Here is an 18,492-nt window from a genome sequence, read left to right on the forward strand (position 1 = left end):
TAAAATTTAATCTCTTGCAGTCCATTTATTTAAAAAGCAAAATGCAAAACCTCTGTTATTCACTGTTTTGTTACACCATGAGTGTTCCAGCTGATTTTAGATTTCAGTCTAAAACCCTCGGTTTGGCTGAAAAAGAGAGAAAGCAGTGATTATAATTACATTACCGCTGCATCCCCTGGCCTGTGCGACTCCCTGCTTCCAGATGGCCAGTTTCTCTCTTTTCCCATATGCTGCCTGCTGTAACTCTGCCCACCGCTTGCCTCCAGAAACACGCTCTGCTGTCAGACCCTTCTGCTGCAGAGGTTCCTGTGAACCTTCTGGAACTGCGCACGCATACTGTGCTCAGTAATCCCCTGCGTTACGCCTGTGGTTATGTCTGCATGACAGCGGGGTGCCTCTCATTATAGTTTACTGCACGTTGTGCTCTAATTTTATTTCCTGCAGATAAGAGACTGGCATGGCATAAAGATTTTATTGGCTTGAATTTATGCATTATTCATTAATTATTTCACGGCATTTTTGTTAAAAGGGAGGTGGTCTTAAATGTCATGACTTCACCTGCACAAACTGATAACAAGTGAAATAATCTCTCTCAAAATTAACTGCTATTTAAAATCAGCTGAAATTGTCAAAATACTCAAAAAACCTCCAACCCAACAGTCTCGTAGGTTGTTAGCCCTAATATAACAATTCTTTTCATGACAAGATGCACATGTTTTGTACCTTTCTGGAAGGTAAGGAGAGGAGCACTATAAAGCATTAACACTTTTTGTTTTAGACCTGCAGGTCTATATAATAGCTTCACCCTGATTCTTTCTGAAGATTGAATAAAAGCTGGGAGAAAGGAGTCTTGTGAGAAACATCTGCATATGGTTGCAAGGAAAGGAAAATTGATTCAATTTCATTTAGATTAGAGAACAAGATGAGACTCTTCATTGGTGTAGCTAGTCAAGCACTCAGAATGGTGGGAGTGATCTAATGAATAAATTGAGAGCGCACCGAGGTTAAGGGAACATGATAAATCCAATTTATGAGATGCTGTTATGGTGAGCAAGTATTAGAGGCTATCATGAACAAGGGCTGTTTGTCAGAGGTTTGCTTGCATACTTAAGGTTGTGTTCAAATTTACAGGGCTATAATCCTTACATGTCATATTTCTGTTACCGAGCAGACTCCAAATTTGGTGTAGTGATCCCTCCCTGCAGGAAGATTGTACTTTCTATAAAACTTCATGAAAAAAAAAAAAGAACTACATAAAGCTTCTACTCCTGTAAGTTTTACTCAAGTAGAATTATTTTATAGACAGTCACTGATGAACTGGACACCATATTCCCTCATCAATTAGGTTTACAGACATTACAGTTTCCAAACGCAATAAGCTCTTATCAAAACTACCCCATTTAAGTACCAGAGTGCCTCCGTTAGCCATGCAAAGAAGGCAGAGCAGGCACAGAAGTCAATGGCTGACACAATAACCGCCAGGCACAGCACCCTGACCATTCATCCGCACAGTCTGAAAGCATCTCTCTTTCTGGTCGGGGGACAAACACGAACTGAACTGAAGATCGTACGTTTCCCAGGGAGGCAGAGAGGACAGCAGTGCGTATAGTAAGAAAAATGTCAATGTACTTGAGAGCTGTTAGGGGAAAATTTAACAAAGAGTTTCCTGGTATTTTTATCACTGTACTGGAATTGCAGACTATGAACCTTAAATATTCCTCAGGAAGCTTTCTTTTTGGCTTGGAGAAGAAGGCATATACAAAGGTGCACATACTGAGAGCTGTAATTAGTCTGTATATGGAGGCGTACATAGACACTCTGCAAATAATACAGTTTCAGATAGTTTAAAAAATATTTTTGTGTTGCATATTAGAAGTGTAAAAGCTATAGCAGAATTGATTAAATCTTACTAATGCCGAAAATATTTAGACACATCAAATATATTCTACTGAGCATCCTGTAAAACAAGTTCAGTGACCTGTAGTGTAGAAATCTGCAAGGAGGCGTTGTCCACCTTGATAACAGGAACGATCTACCATCCTTACTAAAAAGTACCAAAATAAAATTTCCAGTTCCTGAGGGATGCTGTAGTGACTCCGTGCCTCAGACTGGAGCTGGGAAGGCCCTCAAGAGCCAGTTGTACAAAATGGAGCAGAGTAAGAAAGAGTTGCTGTTGGCTGTAACAGGTCAATACTAAACCCCAACTGTTACCAAAGCTAAAGGCAAGAGCAGGATTTTGATCAACAGCAGAGGTTTACTCCTGGCTTTAGGACAGTCAAGGAGAAAAAGGAAAGTCTTCTGGGAATGGGAAGATCACATGTGACCTATATTGCAACTGACTGTGCAGGAGGCATCTCTATTAAATAAAATGAAGAAAACCACATCTGAGCTTTTTTGCTCCCCCGGTGAAATGTTTTGGCAAGATATTTGACACGAGCGTTGCCAGTCATTACCACGTCCCACAACTGCACACAGCTTGTGTTTCTGGGAAGACCCACAGGACCTGTGGGTACGTGCTGAGGGTGCTAGCGCTGTGTCCTGAACACTGCTTCCTCACGACACCTGCCTTCACACAGCCCCCCTTCTGAAGGTAGGCAAAGTGAGGCTCCTTTTGCTTTGTACCATCCCTCTCAGCGCTACATTTTTCAAGGCTGTTCTATTAGTTTTCTGTGTCAATCAGAGGTAAAAAGTGCCCTGCCAAATCTGAGAGGCCTCCACTCTTCACAGTCAATCCAGCCAGCCATCTCTTGGAAGATGAGCACTAACTGGCTATATTTTTAGCAAATACTAGGTTTTCTTTGCTGCAGTCATCCAAATGCAGATGTGAAAAGAAACTGATCATGGCATTTTCTCCACCAGATGAGCATTAACCTAGGACAAAGCTAAGGAGACCCCGGCTGACCCACGAATCTTCATTCAAGAGGTCTGCTGCTATTGCCGAGTTCCCCAAAAGGAGCTGAGGAAGAAAGGGACAATTCATTGCCATCTTGGCCTTGCCCTGCCAGCAAACCCCACCTGAGAGGAGCTCTCCCCTCTGTCTTACAGTGGTCAGCACCAGGACGTAGCCACCCTTCGTGGCTGAAAAGCTGGATTTCCCTCCCTTGACACCGTGTTGTGTGAAGGCTGAGGTACACAGGTGAAAAAGCAGCCATCCCAATCCCATACATCCCTTTCCCAGTCCTCCCCACAGCCCTCATCCCATTTTCAAGCTCAGTTTTTTTTTTCTACCAGCATGGGCAACACCTTTATTACCAGCGTCCCTGATAGTCTCAACTGTCTCTTTCAGCACAGAAGTACCACTTGCTGTTTCTTGCTAAAACCAAAGCTGACAGTCCCTTGAAGGTACAAGGAGTGCACGAGCCGTGAGGAAGAATAGCAACAGGGGAAGTCAAGTTTTGGAACCCAAATGAGGAAGGAGAAGGAATCGCCAACCCGTGGCAGGACTCGTTTGCTGTGTGTCAGCAGTCTCTAATTCAGAAGTTGCATTCTTTGAGCTGTTGAACTTGTCATCTCAAAGGCCAGTTTCAACCATCAAGAAGTTATTCACATTAGACTCCATTTTCTTCTGTTTATAATCCACCTCATGACTCCATTCCATGCCCGAACAATTCCCTGGCCTCACACCCACACATTTCAAGTAACTGTTGACTGCTGAATGCTCAGTGACTCACTGCCTGGCCAGCCTATTCACCCAATGTTCAGCTATTTAATCTGTTAAGGCACCATCAACAATAAAAATATTTTATAAAACTCAACCAGGGCTGCTTTTAAAATAGCAGACATAACTGACACTTGTTTTGGTTTCCTCCAGAAACATTACAGACACGCTGTGTTTACTCAACAGAAGTGTAAGAGCTGAAGGACCATATTCCTGTAGTTGTCTCTCTTACGAAGGTTCACAGGCCTCTGCTTCTTCTCCAACCTCAGCACCTTCCTCATCCTCCTTACTATTTGTCTGAGCCTTCTGCAAAAGTCTGGGCCCTGCCAAGCCAATAACCAGGGCTCCAATTGGAGCAGTGATCAAGATAGCCAAGAAAGCTACTGTCAGTACATCCATTCCGTACTTTTCCAGTTGCTCATCCTGATGACTTCTTGCTGTGTCCAGGGCAAGGGAACCTATTGCAGCCTGCAGGAAAGAAAACATTGCTGAGATGGATCAAGTAACCTTTAGCACTGGCAGAGGAGCAAAAAGGACTAATCATCAGTCAACACTTAACATAAGTTTGACATTTTTAGTACATTAGGGGGGATCTCCTCAATACCTATAAATACCTAAAGGGTGGGTGTCAGGATGATGGGACTAGGCTCTTCAATAGTGCCCAACGACAGGCCAAGGGGCAATGGGCACAAGTTGGAACACTGGAAGTTCCACCTCAATATGAGAAAAAACTTCTTTCCTGTGAGGGTGCCAGAGCAGTGGCACAGGCTGCCCAGGGAGGTTGTGGAGTCTCCTTCCCTGGAGATATTCAAAACCTGCCTGGACACGTTCCTGTCCCCCCTGCTCTAGGGGTACCTGCTCAAGCAGGGGGTTGGACAAGATGATCTCCAGAGGTCCCTTCCAACCCCTACCATTCTGTGGTTCAACCCATTTTTTTCTAGGCAGTACAGGGAAAAGTAAATGTTATATTACGCCTACGAGAACAATTTTCACTTGGCTACACTTTGAATTTCCTAAGCTCATGAGTTTATCTGGGTGGTTCCCTCCTGTGAAGAGCATTGCTTAGCTGCCATTTTATCTACATTTTTGGAGAATGTGTGATTAATTAAATGGGCCAGTATATTGCATATTGTAGCTGTTAAAGTGCCACACCTTGAGAATGCATTCTGAAAGCAGCTTCTGAAAATTTAGTTCACAACTCTTGCAGTAATCCTTGCCTCTTCTGATTATTAACTTTTGTTTGAAAGTAATCATGCTATTGAGGCAAAGTCTAAATGACTTAATGATCACTGAAATGGAGGAGCAGGAATTCTCTCAGGTCACTAGCGATAGAACAAGAGGAAATAGCTTCAAGCTGCATCAGGGGAGGTTTAGACTGGATGTTAGGAAAAATTCTTTAATGAAGAGTGGTCAGGCACTGGAACAGGCTGCCCAGAGAGGTGGTGAAGTCACCATCCCTGGAGGTATTTAAAAGACATGTACATGTGGCACTTCAGGGCATGGTTTAGGAGACATGGTGGTGTTGGGTTGACGGTTGGACTTGATGATCCTAGAGGTCTTTTCCAACCTTAATGATTCCATGATTCTATGAATGCAGGCAGCTTGAGGCTTCTCTAGCAGTATGGGTGTCAGACTACCCCTTACTAAAATGAGTACAAACTGAAAACCCATTCTGAGCCTCTGGTGTGACCATCCCTGCAGACACTTCATGTGGTGTAAGAGGGAAACACTTTTACCTTTGTTTTGAGAGTTCTTAACATCTGTATGTAAAGGCACAATAACATGCAACAGCTGAGAAATAGTTAAACTTCCTATGATGTATGTACAATTCTCTGGCATTATTAAGAGTACAACCCAGGATGCAAGCAATGCACCTTCACACAGAAAGCTCTCCATGCACTTTTCAAGCAGACTTAGGGCAGTTTAGAATACAAACTGTCCATATACTGCACTCTGCTGTTACTGAGCCTGATCCTCTCGCTGTTACTGCTGTGCTAGTTACAAGGAGCTTTGCTAAGGAGAACAGATTTAGCCTGGAGTGAAAGTGATGTTTACCTGGACGGTAGCTTTGGGAATCCATGCCAATGAGACAAATACTTTCTCCTTGAAATTAAACCCAGCAAAACACACCATCAGGAACGTTGCTATGATTCTCACAACTAGAGCAATGCCTAATGTGGCAACACAGAGCCCTGCAACAAAGACAAACACTTCTCAGGACTTTTGTGCACAGGTGCCTGAGGGGAATAAGCCTCCTAAAACTGTAGCTTTCCAAAATGCCAAGCCCATTGTAGGGGCTTTTTGTGCTTAGCCATAGTCTGCTTTGCTTTAGATTTCTTCATATGCTTTGGAAGCTAGTAATGAAAGCTGGATAATTAGTGAATGATCTTACCAACAGTTTCAGGCCTAAGAGATGTAACAGATACTTCTGCTCCAATTAAACCAAAAAGAAAAGGTTGAAAGATATTCCATGCAACTGCAACAATTTTTTCTACTTCCCTCTGCAAAACAAAAGTAATCTGTAAATTCATAAAAATATGGCAAAGTTGATGCAACATTTAATTAATCAAAAGACAAACTGAAAATGTATCATAAAGATTGTCCAGAATTGCTCCTCCTTCTTTGACCTAATACTAAAAGATTCAAAATCAGTTGTGCACCTTTCGAAGGTCAGTGTGTGTCTGCTTCTGCTTGTAAATAAAGGCTTTCTAGCTCAAGAAGAGAAATAAAAATCACTGATGTCTGAACAGTAACAGAGCAGTTTGCAGACAAGAGGAGGAAAATAAAGCATGGTTGATTTTCAGTATTTAGGAAGATGTAATTTGAACAGTTTTGCCATGAAGTTTCTGAGCCTTTGGGAACCGCATGGTTAACCATGTTCTGCCATTTGCATCTGAGCAGAGTCAGGCCCTCAAAAGTTTCAGTCATGGCCTAACTCCACTCGCATTGCACTCAGTCAGAGGCCTGTCTCCATGTGAGCAGGAGCAAAGCTGGACTAAGCAAGCCTGAAATCCCACACTAGCAAAAAGTGTTGAACTTTCCAGTGCGATGCACTGCATAAGGGCAAAGCCATGTTTTGTCCTTGTGTTTACACCTAACAATTTTCCTAAAACAACTGCTGCCAGGATAAACAGGAATCTTCCACTTATGTGCAGAGGTACACGTAGCATAGCTAAAGGCACTTCTTTCTAATTTAGTTCTGCAACAGCAAACGAACCTTTCAGGCTGCTGTGTATGGAAAATATAAGTGCAGTGCTCTGTCACTTAATAATCAATTCAGGGCCTAGACATGTCCTGTCCTCTGGAACTGATCCTGCAACATTTCTTGCTCTTCAGTCAATGGAATGGTAGATGACTGCAATACAAAAACTTCTATAATCTTATAGAGAACAAGGTGAAAATATATAGACCTCTAAATATTTTTATTTGCCTCATTTCTCCCTGTTACCTCACCCTTTTTTTTTTTTTGAATTAAAAAAATCCTCTCTACAGATGTCAGCATTATTTCAGTATGTTTACTCCCTGCTTAACTGTTTCAGCAATAGGTACAATGTTCCTTGTTCTCTGTGGTCAGTGTTTGCCAAGTGACTTCCACAGGGACAGTAGGAGGTAGTGGCCATTGAGAAGGTCAGCAGGAAAACCTTGGTAATACATTGAGTATACAATATGCCGACATCGACTGTATCTGATAAGAGCGCTAAGGCATTTGAAATCAACATCCTTAAGGCCAAGAAGCTTCATTCACTGATCAAAGGAATTTAAACTAAGCATTTATAGACTGCATATACTCTTTTAAGGTCCTTCCTTCTGAAATGGTTTAAAAGCTTTTCAGTAGAGAGCTTTATCAGTTGTAACATCCTTAAGGAGTTAAGTCTCAAGATGAGTTTTTCTTCTTTTAAAATTGGACAACAATGTAATACTTCAAACAGAAACCATGGTCTCTTTTTCATAGTTTTAACAAACCTTGAGATCTTACTGAAGTCAGGGTCTAGATGGGCATAATAATGTGGACTCTGCTATATCTGATCCCCTTTCCTTTCTCTTCTTCTCCCCTTCTACTGCATGTAGCTGTGGAAAGAAAGATGCCCTCAAAACATTAAGCGTAGATGGCATAAGGCAAAAGAGGCAGTGAGACATGCCAAGGTACAGAAATGCAGTGGGGCAGCAACAGTAAGAGGAAGCAGGCTTAGCCGTTATGAGAAAGTGACTAAAAAGCAGTCTTTTGTATGTTTTTTGTATGGCCTTATGTCACAATTTATTGTGGCCACTTGCTCTCTAGTTTATCCAGAATATGCTGGCTGGGATTTAGGAAATATGAGCAAGAATGATTAATCACTGTTTTCCATTTCACCCCCCAAAACGCCAGGGAACAAAACCTCAGGGCATCCAGGCCATGTGCACAACTGCATTTTGGACACCTGTTTGTAAATCTTACCATAAAGTGACTGTGTAAGGTTACAGGCACTCACAGAGCTGGGACATAAAGCTTTGCATTCCTAGTCGAGTGCCTTGACAACTAAATCTCCTTTACCTGGCTTAAGACGCCTAAGAAAATCTTGTAAGCACTTCTCTGTCAGTATGTTAGGCTCCCTATTGATATATATTCACATTCATGGTAACTTTCTGTCATGCTAAATGTTAGACTTCCAAAACAAACACAGATTCTTTTTTTTTTTAAATCTGTACACCCCCCTACAGCTTCATAAATGCACTATTACCACTCTTGACAGAAATTCAAACTCCTGTCAAGCTGTACATTCAAAGGAATTTTGGTATGGTATGCTTCTTTATGTAAACGTTCACCTTTTCATCAGACCATCCCACACCTGCAACAAAAGCTAAGACTAATGTGCAGAGCCCTCCTGATCCAGGGAAACCAAAGTAGATGCTGCCAAAAACAGCAAACATGGACAGCCCAAGTACAAAAAATGACCTCTTCCATGCCAGAGGTGCCTGCAACCAAGGAAAGAGACAAATAAAAATAAATTTCTTTTAGAAATGGAGGAAAAAGCTTACTCTGTTAATTTTGAAAATAGCAATTACTATTAACCATTGTGAAAGAATCAAAGCTTTCAAGTGAGGCTTGAACTATTCAGTTGAATTTAGGGGTTTTTTTGGACTTTAATTTCTAAGAAATTAAGGTTTTTGAAATTTAATGTTTTATTTCCTCTGCCCATCCAAAATCTTATTGTACCACAAGGAAGATGATGCTCTGTTCTAACAGCTCTCCTTCAACTCTGTGCTAACAGGATTTTCTACCCGTACAGTCAAGTACTGGAGCAGATTATCCAAGGAGAGGTGAATTCCTTGCCACTAGATGTTTTTAAGGAAAAGTCATACAAACAATTCACAGGGACAGCCTAGTTTCATTTGATCTCACAGCAGACAGTTATATCTCTGCCATTGTTCCCCATTTCTATTTATCTCTTTGGCTCCTGTACATTTCTTATGTTATTTACTAAGAGGAAAATCTCATCCCACTGAGGGCAACAGATGCTTTGCAAATTGACTTCAGTAGTCCAGAACATATCTACTTTCTTCCACAATTTTCTGCTCACTTAATTGCCCCTTGATAGTAAATTAATCTATCACTTTATATAAGTTTAATTTTTTTTTGAAAGTAACACATTCTAATTAGCATTAATGAACGCCCAGTCACTTAAAGCCCATGATCTGTCCCCTTTACTCATTTTTAATCTTAGGCCTACTGGAAACATCTTATGTGTCGCACAGCAATCTAATTGATTATTATTTTACTGCCTGAAATAGGTATCGGGCCCTTTCTCCTTTATATGTGGACATTTCTACCGCTTTCAATGAGAGCAGCATTCTAAACTCTGCAGCAGGAAGGACTATGAGATCATACATTGTTATTGTTACAGTAAACAAGTAATCATGTATAGAACACACATAGACTTTGTAACCTGGAAGCTGTTCGCACTGTACACAGATTTCCCCAAAAGCAGCTTCACATGAAGCTTGGAAATGAATAACTTAAGAATATCCCATAGCAAAGAATCTCTATTTTATAAAAAGATGGTTTTACTGGGTTTTTACCTGATCACGGCTTGGGAAATATCGAACAAACATTCCCAGAATCCCCCCAGCTGCTATGCCAACAGCAACCTCCAGCACTCCACGGAGCACGTTGTACAGAGTAGAACCTATTTGGCAAAAGAAAAAAGGTTCAGTAAGCCATACACAGACCCTTCATGCACAAACCGCACTGTAGGCCTATAAGGGTGATTCCAGGGCAGTGTCTGCGTTAAATAACTTGGGGGAACCTATGACCCTGAAACAACTGGTTAGTGCAAGCTCATGCCAAGAAAGTGTGCCGGAGAAGCCAGAGAAAGAGCCACTGTGAGAACATTGCCAAACCCATGGAAATTTGAAAGCATTTGTATTGGGCATGCAGGGACCAGACTTGGCAGCTGAAGAAGCAGACAGGGAAAAATGCTCTCTGAAAGCTGACGTGACCCACAAGTCAGAGCAGACAATGCTACACCAAAACTTTTGATCATGGGTAACTTCCCTCTCAACATTCAAGTCCATACGTTAACTTATGTCATTAAGTTACAAACCAGTCAGTCATAACAGAGCACACATTCCCCAAAATATCACTATTTGTTCTGGATTTCACCATGTACAGATTAACCAGCATACCGGAAGAGAAAGCCATCCCAAGGCAAGTGTTGAAGCCTGTAATAGCCAGAATGTCATCAATGCTGCCAGCTGCCATTAGCAAAGTTGGGACACCTTTCTCTACCCCATATCCACCAGCTTGTAAAATCAGCATTGAGGGAACCACTACCGCAGGGGAGACTGCACCTAGAACAAAACTGAAAACACACAGCCTCAGTCTCTCTTAAAAAGAAAGCACTGAATTAAAAAACTTCAAAATGTTCTGACCCCAATTCTTTTAAACCAGCAGACCTGTACATAAGGTATTTTCCTTACCTTTCCTTGCTAAGTACAAGCAGGGATATTTCTATGCGGATTTGCCATCAGCTTTTGCTTCCTGCCCAGCTCAGTAGTGTTACAAGTAAAGGGTTCTACAGACTGACTTGAGTCTACGCTGCAGCCAGTTATGCTCCCTGATATATGCCTTGATTGTCCAACTTAGGAACCCAGTCCAGACATGCTTATGACTCGGTAGCCCAGTTCCTTCTCATAAAAATCAGTGTGTGGCAGAGGAGGAGGAGTTCATCCATCTTGTTCCAGTATACGGGTGTGGACCAAGTTCCCCGGCATAGACAGAACTAGATGAAAAAGGTTTCTTTTTCAAGGATATTATGCCAGAATATAACATGCCATATCCTTATTCTTGACTTGTGACAGGAAGACTGTTGTATGTGCATGTCTCTATGGGTAAATTCTGAATTCCAGCATGAAGATTCTCCAAATTGTGGTATCATTTTCTGTCCCTAAAAGCCCCATCTTGTGGTTAAAGCCTGAGGGTTTGCACCATCCTTGTTTCTTCTTCAAGCACCCAGATCACAAACACAGAAGAGCAATGATGCAAGTACTTCTCCTCAGCCTGGAAATGTGATCTTTAAATTAGCCACAGAGCCAGACATGAATGGTAAGCAAACCACCACAGGGGCTAAGCACAGCTTCCTAACTGGCATTAAACTGAGGTCTCTGCTTAGCGCAGAGAGCTAACTGCACTTGGATCATTTAACTGTAGCATGGAAACAGGCACCTTTGTCATACATGAAAAAAGAGAGTACGTTACCCTAGTATAAATCCCCATTGCCATGGCAAATGCATGAACAAGTAAGCAAGAACAGCAGCTGTGCATGTTTCTGAAATGCATGGTCCGAAAGAAAGCCGTAAACAGACTGCTTTGAGTTTCTTAAGAGCCTGCAATATAAAAGCATATTCAGACATTAGTATCAGTACCATTGGATTTATAAAGAGGAAATACGTTTATGATCTGATATGGTTTATTAAAGAATCCCCTCTGAGCTGCAGTACAGGATATGACAGCTTTACACAGCCTAAGCCAGAGATAGACTCAGGCACAACTGGATTTGGAAATAAAATTCCAAGTGTGGCAGTGAAACCCACTGAATCTAGCTTTGACAAGGTTCCTGCATGTCACGGGAAGGAGCGGCAGAGAATTCTGTTTGAGTGCTCGTGGAGAGGAAACTAAATGTGAGAGGTAGGACTAGCTGGGATCCATTTGAAAAGTGCACCTACAACACAGGTGACTTACCCACAGTTACTTGAGGTCTTTTGCTCCATCCACAAAAGATTTTGCTATAATCCCACAAATTGCATGAGCATGCCCCAAAATTATCCCCAAATCCATGAAAAAGTTGTAGAACTACATAAACTTGGCACGAGGAGCCAAGTGTCTCTTTCAGCTGTCTCTCACTTGATATCCAGAGCAGATTAAGTTCCATTTGGCTCAGCAACTTCTATTACAAAATTTCTCTAAAACAGAGCATTTACTTGTAACAGCTGCCTTTAACAGTTAGTCACAAACATGACTCTGCTAAGACACGTCCCTAGTTTTGACATGGGGAAAAAAAATAATCAACGAGTCGCACTTTTTACCAGTGCAGTGTACCCCAGCATAATTACGGCTGAGAATCACCAGAGCAACTGACATCTTTGCCTTCACAGCCTCAATTACATGAGGAACAGTTGTAACTGCATCAAAGCATTGCTCCATACGGAGTCCATATGAGAGTTTTGATTGCTGCATGGGAGAAAAGTCAGTCAAAAATGAAGTTCCTTTGGCAAAAAAAGGTGTCTTGGAATAGGAAGAAAAGTAATCCCACAGAACTGGGCATCCAGGCCATGTATAATACCACAAAGTCCATGTTCATAGAAGCTTCAACGTCTTGGCAGAATGCATGCCAGGAAACCAGGCATTTTTGAAGAATGACAAAACCCTGTTTTGCTGAATATCTGAAGCATTGGCAACTCCCTAGTTTTCATCTTGGCTAAGAAAAATCAGTTTAGTTGTTCTGAACTAGCTACACTTGACCTAAGTTTTACATAAACTTTAAGCAGCCTCTTAAACAGAAATAGATAGGGGCCAATATGATACAGCTTCATTTCAGCCAGCTGATTTTGACCAGGCAAAACCTTGCCTTCATTGATTTATGGAACATCACATTTCATAGTGTGTGGAGGAAGACTTTTTTTTGTTCACAGGAGCATTATGGGCTTTATTGTGATGTGAAGCATTGTTTCTGTAGTACAGCAGGACTCATCTTTGCAGTTAACATATTTGCATTAAAATGGCAAAGATTCAAAAATAAAATAAAAAAAGGTAAAGCAGACAGACAGGTTTGGATTTTTCTGGTTGGATGGGGTTTTTTTTGATTGGTATCAACACAAGCAACATTCTCTTTCAAGGATAGGGGATCCTGTCCATTACTTGTTTTAATTTGTCAGTGTAAACTGATGGAGAGTTTGCCAGGGAGCATAAACTCTTCCTGACAGAGCCTGGTGGAGCACATGTCCTCAAGATGTTCTGCTCACAAATTCAGGAAATTTCTTTAAGGCAAGGGGGAAAATAGTCATAAAATCATTTTTCTTTAGGAATTTTTTGGATTGCTTGCCTACTCTACAAATTCAAGTGCCAACATTAACATATGACTATACAACAAAAACTCTACTTTCTGCAATGCTCTAACTTGCAGACCCTCTAACACGAAACAGTGTGATCGTTTTAACAGAACCAGTTATTCAATTTTTTTTGAGGGCTGTTTTATACTTTGCCTCACACAAATGGCTAGTGCCATACCTTTGGATCCAGGCCAAGTCCTGCTCGGGTCAAGATAATTGAAAGAGCAATATTCCTCAGTGCTGCCGACCAGCGTAGGTTTATCTGGACGATGTCACTAACGAACGGGATATTTCGGATTAGGAAACCAGCAAGTAGCATCCCTTAAATGAAAGCAAATAAGCTCCTGTCAAATTATTTGCTTTTATTGCACTAAAAGCTGCATAGAATTCTTAAAAATAGACACCATATTATGTATTTACAAGAGACAAAAAAACCCAATTCATGTTCTGAATTATTAGCCATGTTTTAATGATGGGACTGAGGCATGGAAAGAAAGAGATGTTTAAAGCAGTGAATGTGGCCTAAGAACACACCAAGTCACCAGGGAACAAATCCGCAGGATGCTGACACATAACATTGGTGCGAGTCAACAGAATTCAGCTTTGTACACCAGGTCATACTTAGCATAAGCAAAGACACCTCTGCATCCTTAAAGATATTTTCCTTGTTAGCTTGTTTTAATATGAAAACAGGAAGATCGTCTAATATTGCATATTTGTCTCAGAAGTTGGAAAACGTTAAAAATCCTCTTAGGTGTAAGAAATACAGGTATCACAGGAACCATGACGCTGAGTTCACTGGGAAATACAATCTAAAATAGCTAATCATAGACTAACTTAGACATTTTAAAATGCTGTGGCAATATGACTCATGCAGAGAGGGGAAAAAAGGGGGGGTAAAAACCAGGAACTTGCTCTTATCCTCTATTTGAGCTACTTACAAGATCCAACCTTTTGCAAATATTAACAAAACTGTCTAATCAGAGACTTCTTGCAAAGCTATTGGAACTGTAGTTCTCGAAGGATACGGAAAAGTACAGGAAAGGGTGACTTTAACTATAGATCTGCAGAGATTCATTGTAGGTCCTGATGATTCAAAGATACATTTTTTGGTGGCATAATTTTATATTAGCCACGTTAAGAAAGAGGAAACCAAAAAAGACGAAAAGTAAACACTCTGCTTGGGTTGGTCCCAGCCTGCCTTGGCTGTGGATTTGATTTGTCCTGGAACACGCTAAACTTTTGGGTGTTGTTCTTCCCACCACCTCCCAGAAAAAAACAGTGGCATAATTAATCTGTGGTACCTCATGACAGTTATATCAGGCTAGCATAATAATCACATGCTCTTTGCAATGTTTGCTTGAGGTCCAAGTCACTAGAGCTACCCCGATCTAGAAATCTACTTAAAGCAAAAAACTCCACCTCAGCAGATATCTTCAGTGCTCTGCTCCATGTTGCCTGCTGCAGAAACCTCTCTGCAATGTATACCCAAGATACAGTACGTGACTGTTTCAGTTGCAATTTCACTCCTTTTTTCCTCAGACAGAGGCTCACTACAAGGTGCTTAAGTGCTCAGCCAGCCACATTATGCTCAACTGCACCTAGCACAAGTGGATTAAAGGCATGTAAGAGTATAACTTTGTACTTTTAGTGTAAAAAAGAGTGTTCAAAGACATTGCCTATCTCTTCCGACTCACAGATTTCTCCAGTTTTCCTCAAAGACTGGGGATCTGAACAATGAACTCTGTCCTAAGCAACTCTACAGACATGTGCTATCATGCTTAAGTTTCTGTTGCTCGGTTTTACCTGACAAGCAGTTTCATGCCTAACTCATAACTTCTAGGTACAGATGTAATTAAAAAAAAGCAGAATCCAAACAGTCAGAAACTTATATTTTTTTTCTTAAGGGGGGGTGTTTGCTTAGGAAGGGCAGACTCCCTGTGTGTTACTTACTGTGTCCATATTATTGCAGGCATGCATGTTGTATGCAAAACTTCCCTCCCTCTCATTTGAATTTATTCTTGCTTGTGAAACTAAGCAGTGCAAGAACACGCATGCTGCCTGGACAGAAATCTACATGAAGCTATCTCACCCTCCTGTAAGCAGTGCTACTGTGTCAGGCACACCACCAGCTATGCAGGTTACAAAATCACATCCGTGCACTGCAGGCAGGTATCAGTAGCCCACTCTGCTGGGAAGTTTTACTGTCTGCCAACAGCTTTGCTAGTTTATGCACTAAGCATAGTAAGGGGGGCAGTACACAGCTGGTGAGAAGAACCTGGTGCTTCACTTTTCAGCTTTGTTGACATCACAATATCATACTAATCTAACCAAAACTTCTTCTAGGAAAGAAGTCTAAAAACTTTCTGTCAAAATGAACGTCATTTTAATCTCCCATTTCCATTTTGCATTTTTATGTAAAATAAAATAAGATATTGATATGAAAAACAACATTATGATTGAATCAAAATAACTTTTCAGAAGAATTATTCCTTGTGGTGAATTTATTTTCTCAGGTTTCAGTTATCTTGAGAAAAAGGAAGGAGAAGAAAGAAATTGCTTTGGATTACCAGTAGTAGGGAATTCCTGGAATGTTTTATTTGGAAAACATTTTCATTTTCTGAGATACATGTGAAACAGCTCAGCAATAATTCCTTATGAATTAATTATTCTACTGTAACAGGAGGTCTAGATTAAGACTCCTGATTAGCAACATTAAAATAAAATTTTAAGTAACTGTGACAGAGGGGCTGAAGGCTTTGAATCTGTAGGTATATATACAGTTCTCTGGCCTCCAAAGAATTAAGGGGAGAGCCTCAGTAACATCTAGGCTACTTCACTTGAACCAGTTTGGGGAATTTTGCACCTTCTTGGAGAGGATCAGAAAAAAGTCACTCAGAAAAGCTACAGATTTTGAGTGTGATGCAGTTTGTTTGTTCCCAATCCAAACATATCTAAGACACAGGTATTACTTGACAGTTTAGACAACACAAATATGCCGGAAGAAAACGGATATCTTACCCAGAAGAGCGGGGAGAGGAGGTAGTGTTCGTATTTTAATGAATCCAAAAATTTTACCTCCCATGACAGCAAAAAAATAAAGAAACAGAATTCCAAACAGGTTTCCACCTGGGAGACATTCAGTCCCAGTGATGGACCAAACCACAGCCCAAACCAGGACCATGATTGCAACTGGAACAAAACAAGAAATATTCATATTTAATTATCTCTCAGGGACAACTTTGTTTGCTGTTAGGTCACAGTTGGCTTTCTACTATGGAAAAAGGTACCATGGCTTTAAGAAATAAAAATGACTTACCTTAACAATTATCTTAATCATAACAATGTGTTTAATCTTTGATGCCCCCTAAACTGATGTTCTGATTTTATAGATGCTAAGATACTTTAAAAAACGGGAACATCATTAAGGACAAAAAAGTACTGAGTGAGCCTTGGAAAGCACTTAACAGACCCCAAACTTAAAGCAAAGACTTTCACTACCTTATCTTGCATTTGCTTATCTTCCTTCAGATACTTCGGAGCTGCAGTAAGAACCTACTGCTGTACAGCCTGGCTTATCTTTGAGCTAATGCCTGCAGCTCCAGTCTAATTTTTAAATGAATTTAAGTATCATTTCTTGGCTGGATGTGCTTGTGCAATACATTGCTATCCCTGGGGAAAAAAAAAAAAAAAATCTGAAAAATGTCGTGTCTCTGGCCAGCCTGAAGCAGTACAGATACAGATATAGTACAGATAGAGCAATTACAGAGAGATAAGACACAGGAAGAAAAAAAAATCCTGAAAAATATTATGAGAAAAAATTGTAAAATATGTGAAAATATTGTGCTCTTTCCAGGTTCCCAAATCTGTCCCTACAGTTATCCAACAAGAACAGGCATGCATAAATATAAAAGCAGAAGACCGAAGGAGAAGAAAAAAATGTGTTAATAAATCCCCCTTCTCATAACCATAGGAAAATGTATTGCATTTTCAGATTGGATTTTTCTTAATCTTATTTGAGGGTGATGGGTGGCAAAGGGAAGACCAGTAGATTTCCAAACATAAAAGCCTAAGAATCCCAAGTGAGAGAGAAGCTATGGAAGCACTCAAAGCCACAGAAAGCGTCTTTTGTTAGGAAAAGTCTGAAAAAACTGGTTAGCCAGGCATTCTCTTCTGTGAGCCTTCAGTGCAGGGCAAATCTTAAGCAGAATGAGTCAGTTCACATTGTAGTTAGGATTCTTGGCTTTGCCAAGCCTGAGGTATTAAGAAACAAAAGAATGTATCACTGTAAAGTCTCATGCCTGTTGCCTTAATTCAACAAAAAACCATCCAGTGTGCCAAAAATGCCACTCTGTTTATAACAACCTCAATGCCCTCACACCAAAGCAAACTATCCAGCTGAGAGTTAGGAGGTCTTTCTTCTGATGAAAACAATTTGCAATGCAAAAACATACCTACATGTTAAACACAGAAGAGAGGATGGAGGAAAAAAACTATACAAATCTTTGTTTCACCTCTTGGTTTTTTTTTTTCCTGCTAAAATGCTGAAGCAAAAGCATGATGCGTAAAACATAGCTATTTCCCTGCTTTATTTTCAAGGACAATGGCCAGATATCATCATATCCTGAGAAACAAGTACTTCACTTACCGTTTTTCATTTTTTTTAAACTGAAGCTAAATTAAAAATAAACTAAACATACCATTTGTCACTGTTCGGGCCAGTAAACCCTGAGGAGGACAAGTAAATATTTGTCTCCATGTTCTTGCAGGTATTGAAGACCCTGCTGTTGGTGCTGGAGGTTGCTGAGCACAGTGTTTCAAGAGAGCAGTTTCTTCTGTCTGTGTATTCCCATCAGCACCTTTGGCATCTACTGTTGGTCCCTCCTGAATGAAAACAATGAGATTCTCCCAGAAGTGGCACTGCATGCATTTGGGGTAGCGTACAAGACCTGAAATCAGCTTTGATACACTAGAACCACGCTGTCTGCAGATGACTCCATTAACTACACAGTCATGGTAGGAATGGTCCAGCTAGGTAGTATATTTGCAATTTTTGGTTATGTGTTTGTTTTTGCATGGCACAAAGAGCTGCATATGAGAGACTGCAGGACATTTGCCTTTTATCTGTAACTGACAGGACTCCTGTCCCAGTATAAATAGCCCCTGTTCAGCAACAATATCAGCATATTTGATGAGGAAACAATATTAACAGGCCAGCTTCAGCTTGTCTTGCATACAGCTAAATGTTT

The 18,492-nt window shown here is 40.8% G+C and overlaps 1 protein-coding gene across 2 annotated transcripts in view; it reads right to left on the reverse strand.

Annotated features, from left to right (window-relative positions):
* Positions 1-18,492, reverse strand: part of LOC104052928 (sodium/hydrogen exchanger 9B2) — a 26,132-nt gene continuing 7,640 nt past the window's right edge. Inside the window, exons 3-12 of one of the 2 annotated variants that reach the window (XM_064450032.1) lie at positions 17,944-18,127; positions 16,265-16,435; positions 13,422-13,564; positions 11,394-11,521; positions 10,322-10,497; positions 9,716-9,822; positions 8,462-8,611; positions 6,051-6,159; positions 5,714-5,850; positions 1-4,126 (exon numbers count right to left, since the gene is read on the reverse strand). In XM_064450032.1, coding sequence (XP_064306102.1) covers positions 3,887-4,126; positions 5,714-5,850; positions 6,051-6,159; positions 8,462-8,611; positions 9,716-9,822; positions 10,322-10,497; positions 11,394-11,521; positions 13,422-13,564; positions 16,265-16,435; positions 17,944-18,127 — 1,545 coding nt within the window. In that variant the 3' untranslated portion in view covers positions 1-3,886. The remainder of the gene's footprint in view (positions 4,127-5,713; positions 5,851-6,050; positions 6,160-8,461; positions 8,612-9,715; positions 9,823-10,321; positions 10,498-11,393; positions 11,522-13,421; positions 13,565-16,264; positions 16,436-17,943; positions 18,128-18,492) is intronic. The other variant, XM_064450033.1, reaches the window with a different exon arrangement.

This window comes from Phalacrocorax carbo, chromosome 4 (assembly GCF_963921805.1).
Source record: "Phalacrocorax carbo chromosome 4, bPhaCar2.1, whole genome shotgun sequence".
NCBI classification, from domain to species: Eukaryota; Metazoa; Chordata; class Aves; order Suliformes; family Phalacrocoracidae; genus Phalacrocorax; species Phalacrocorax carbo.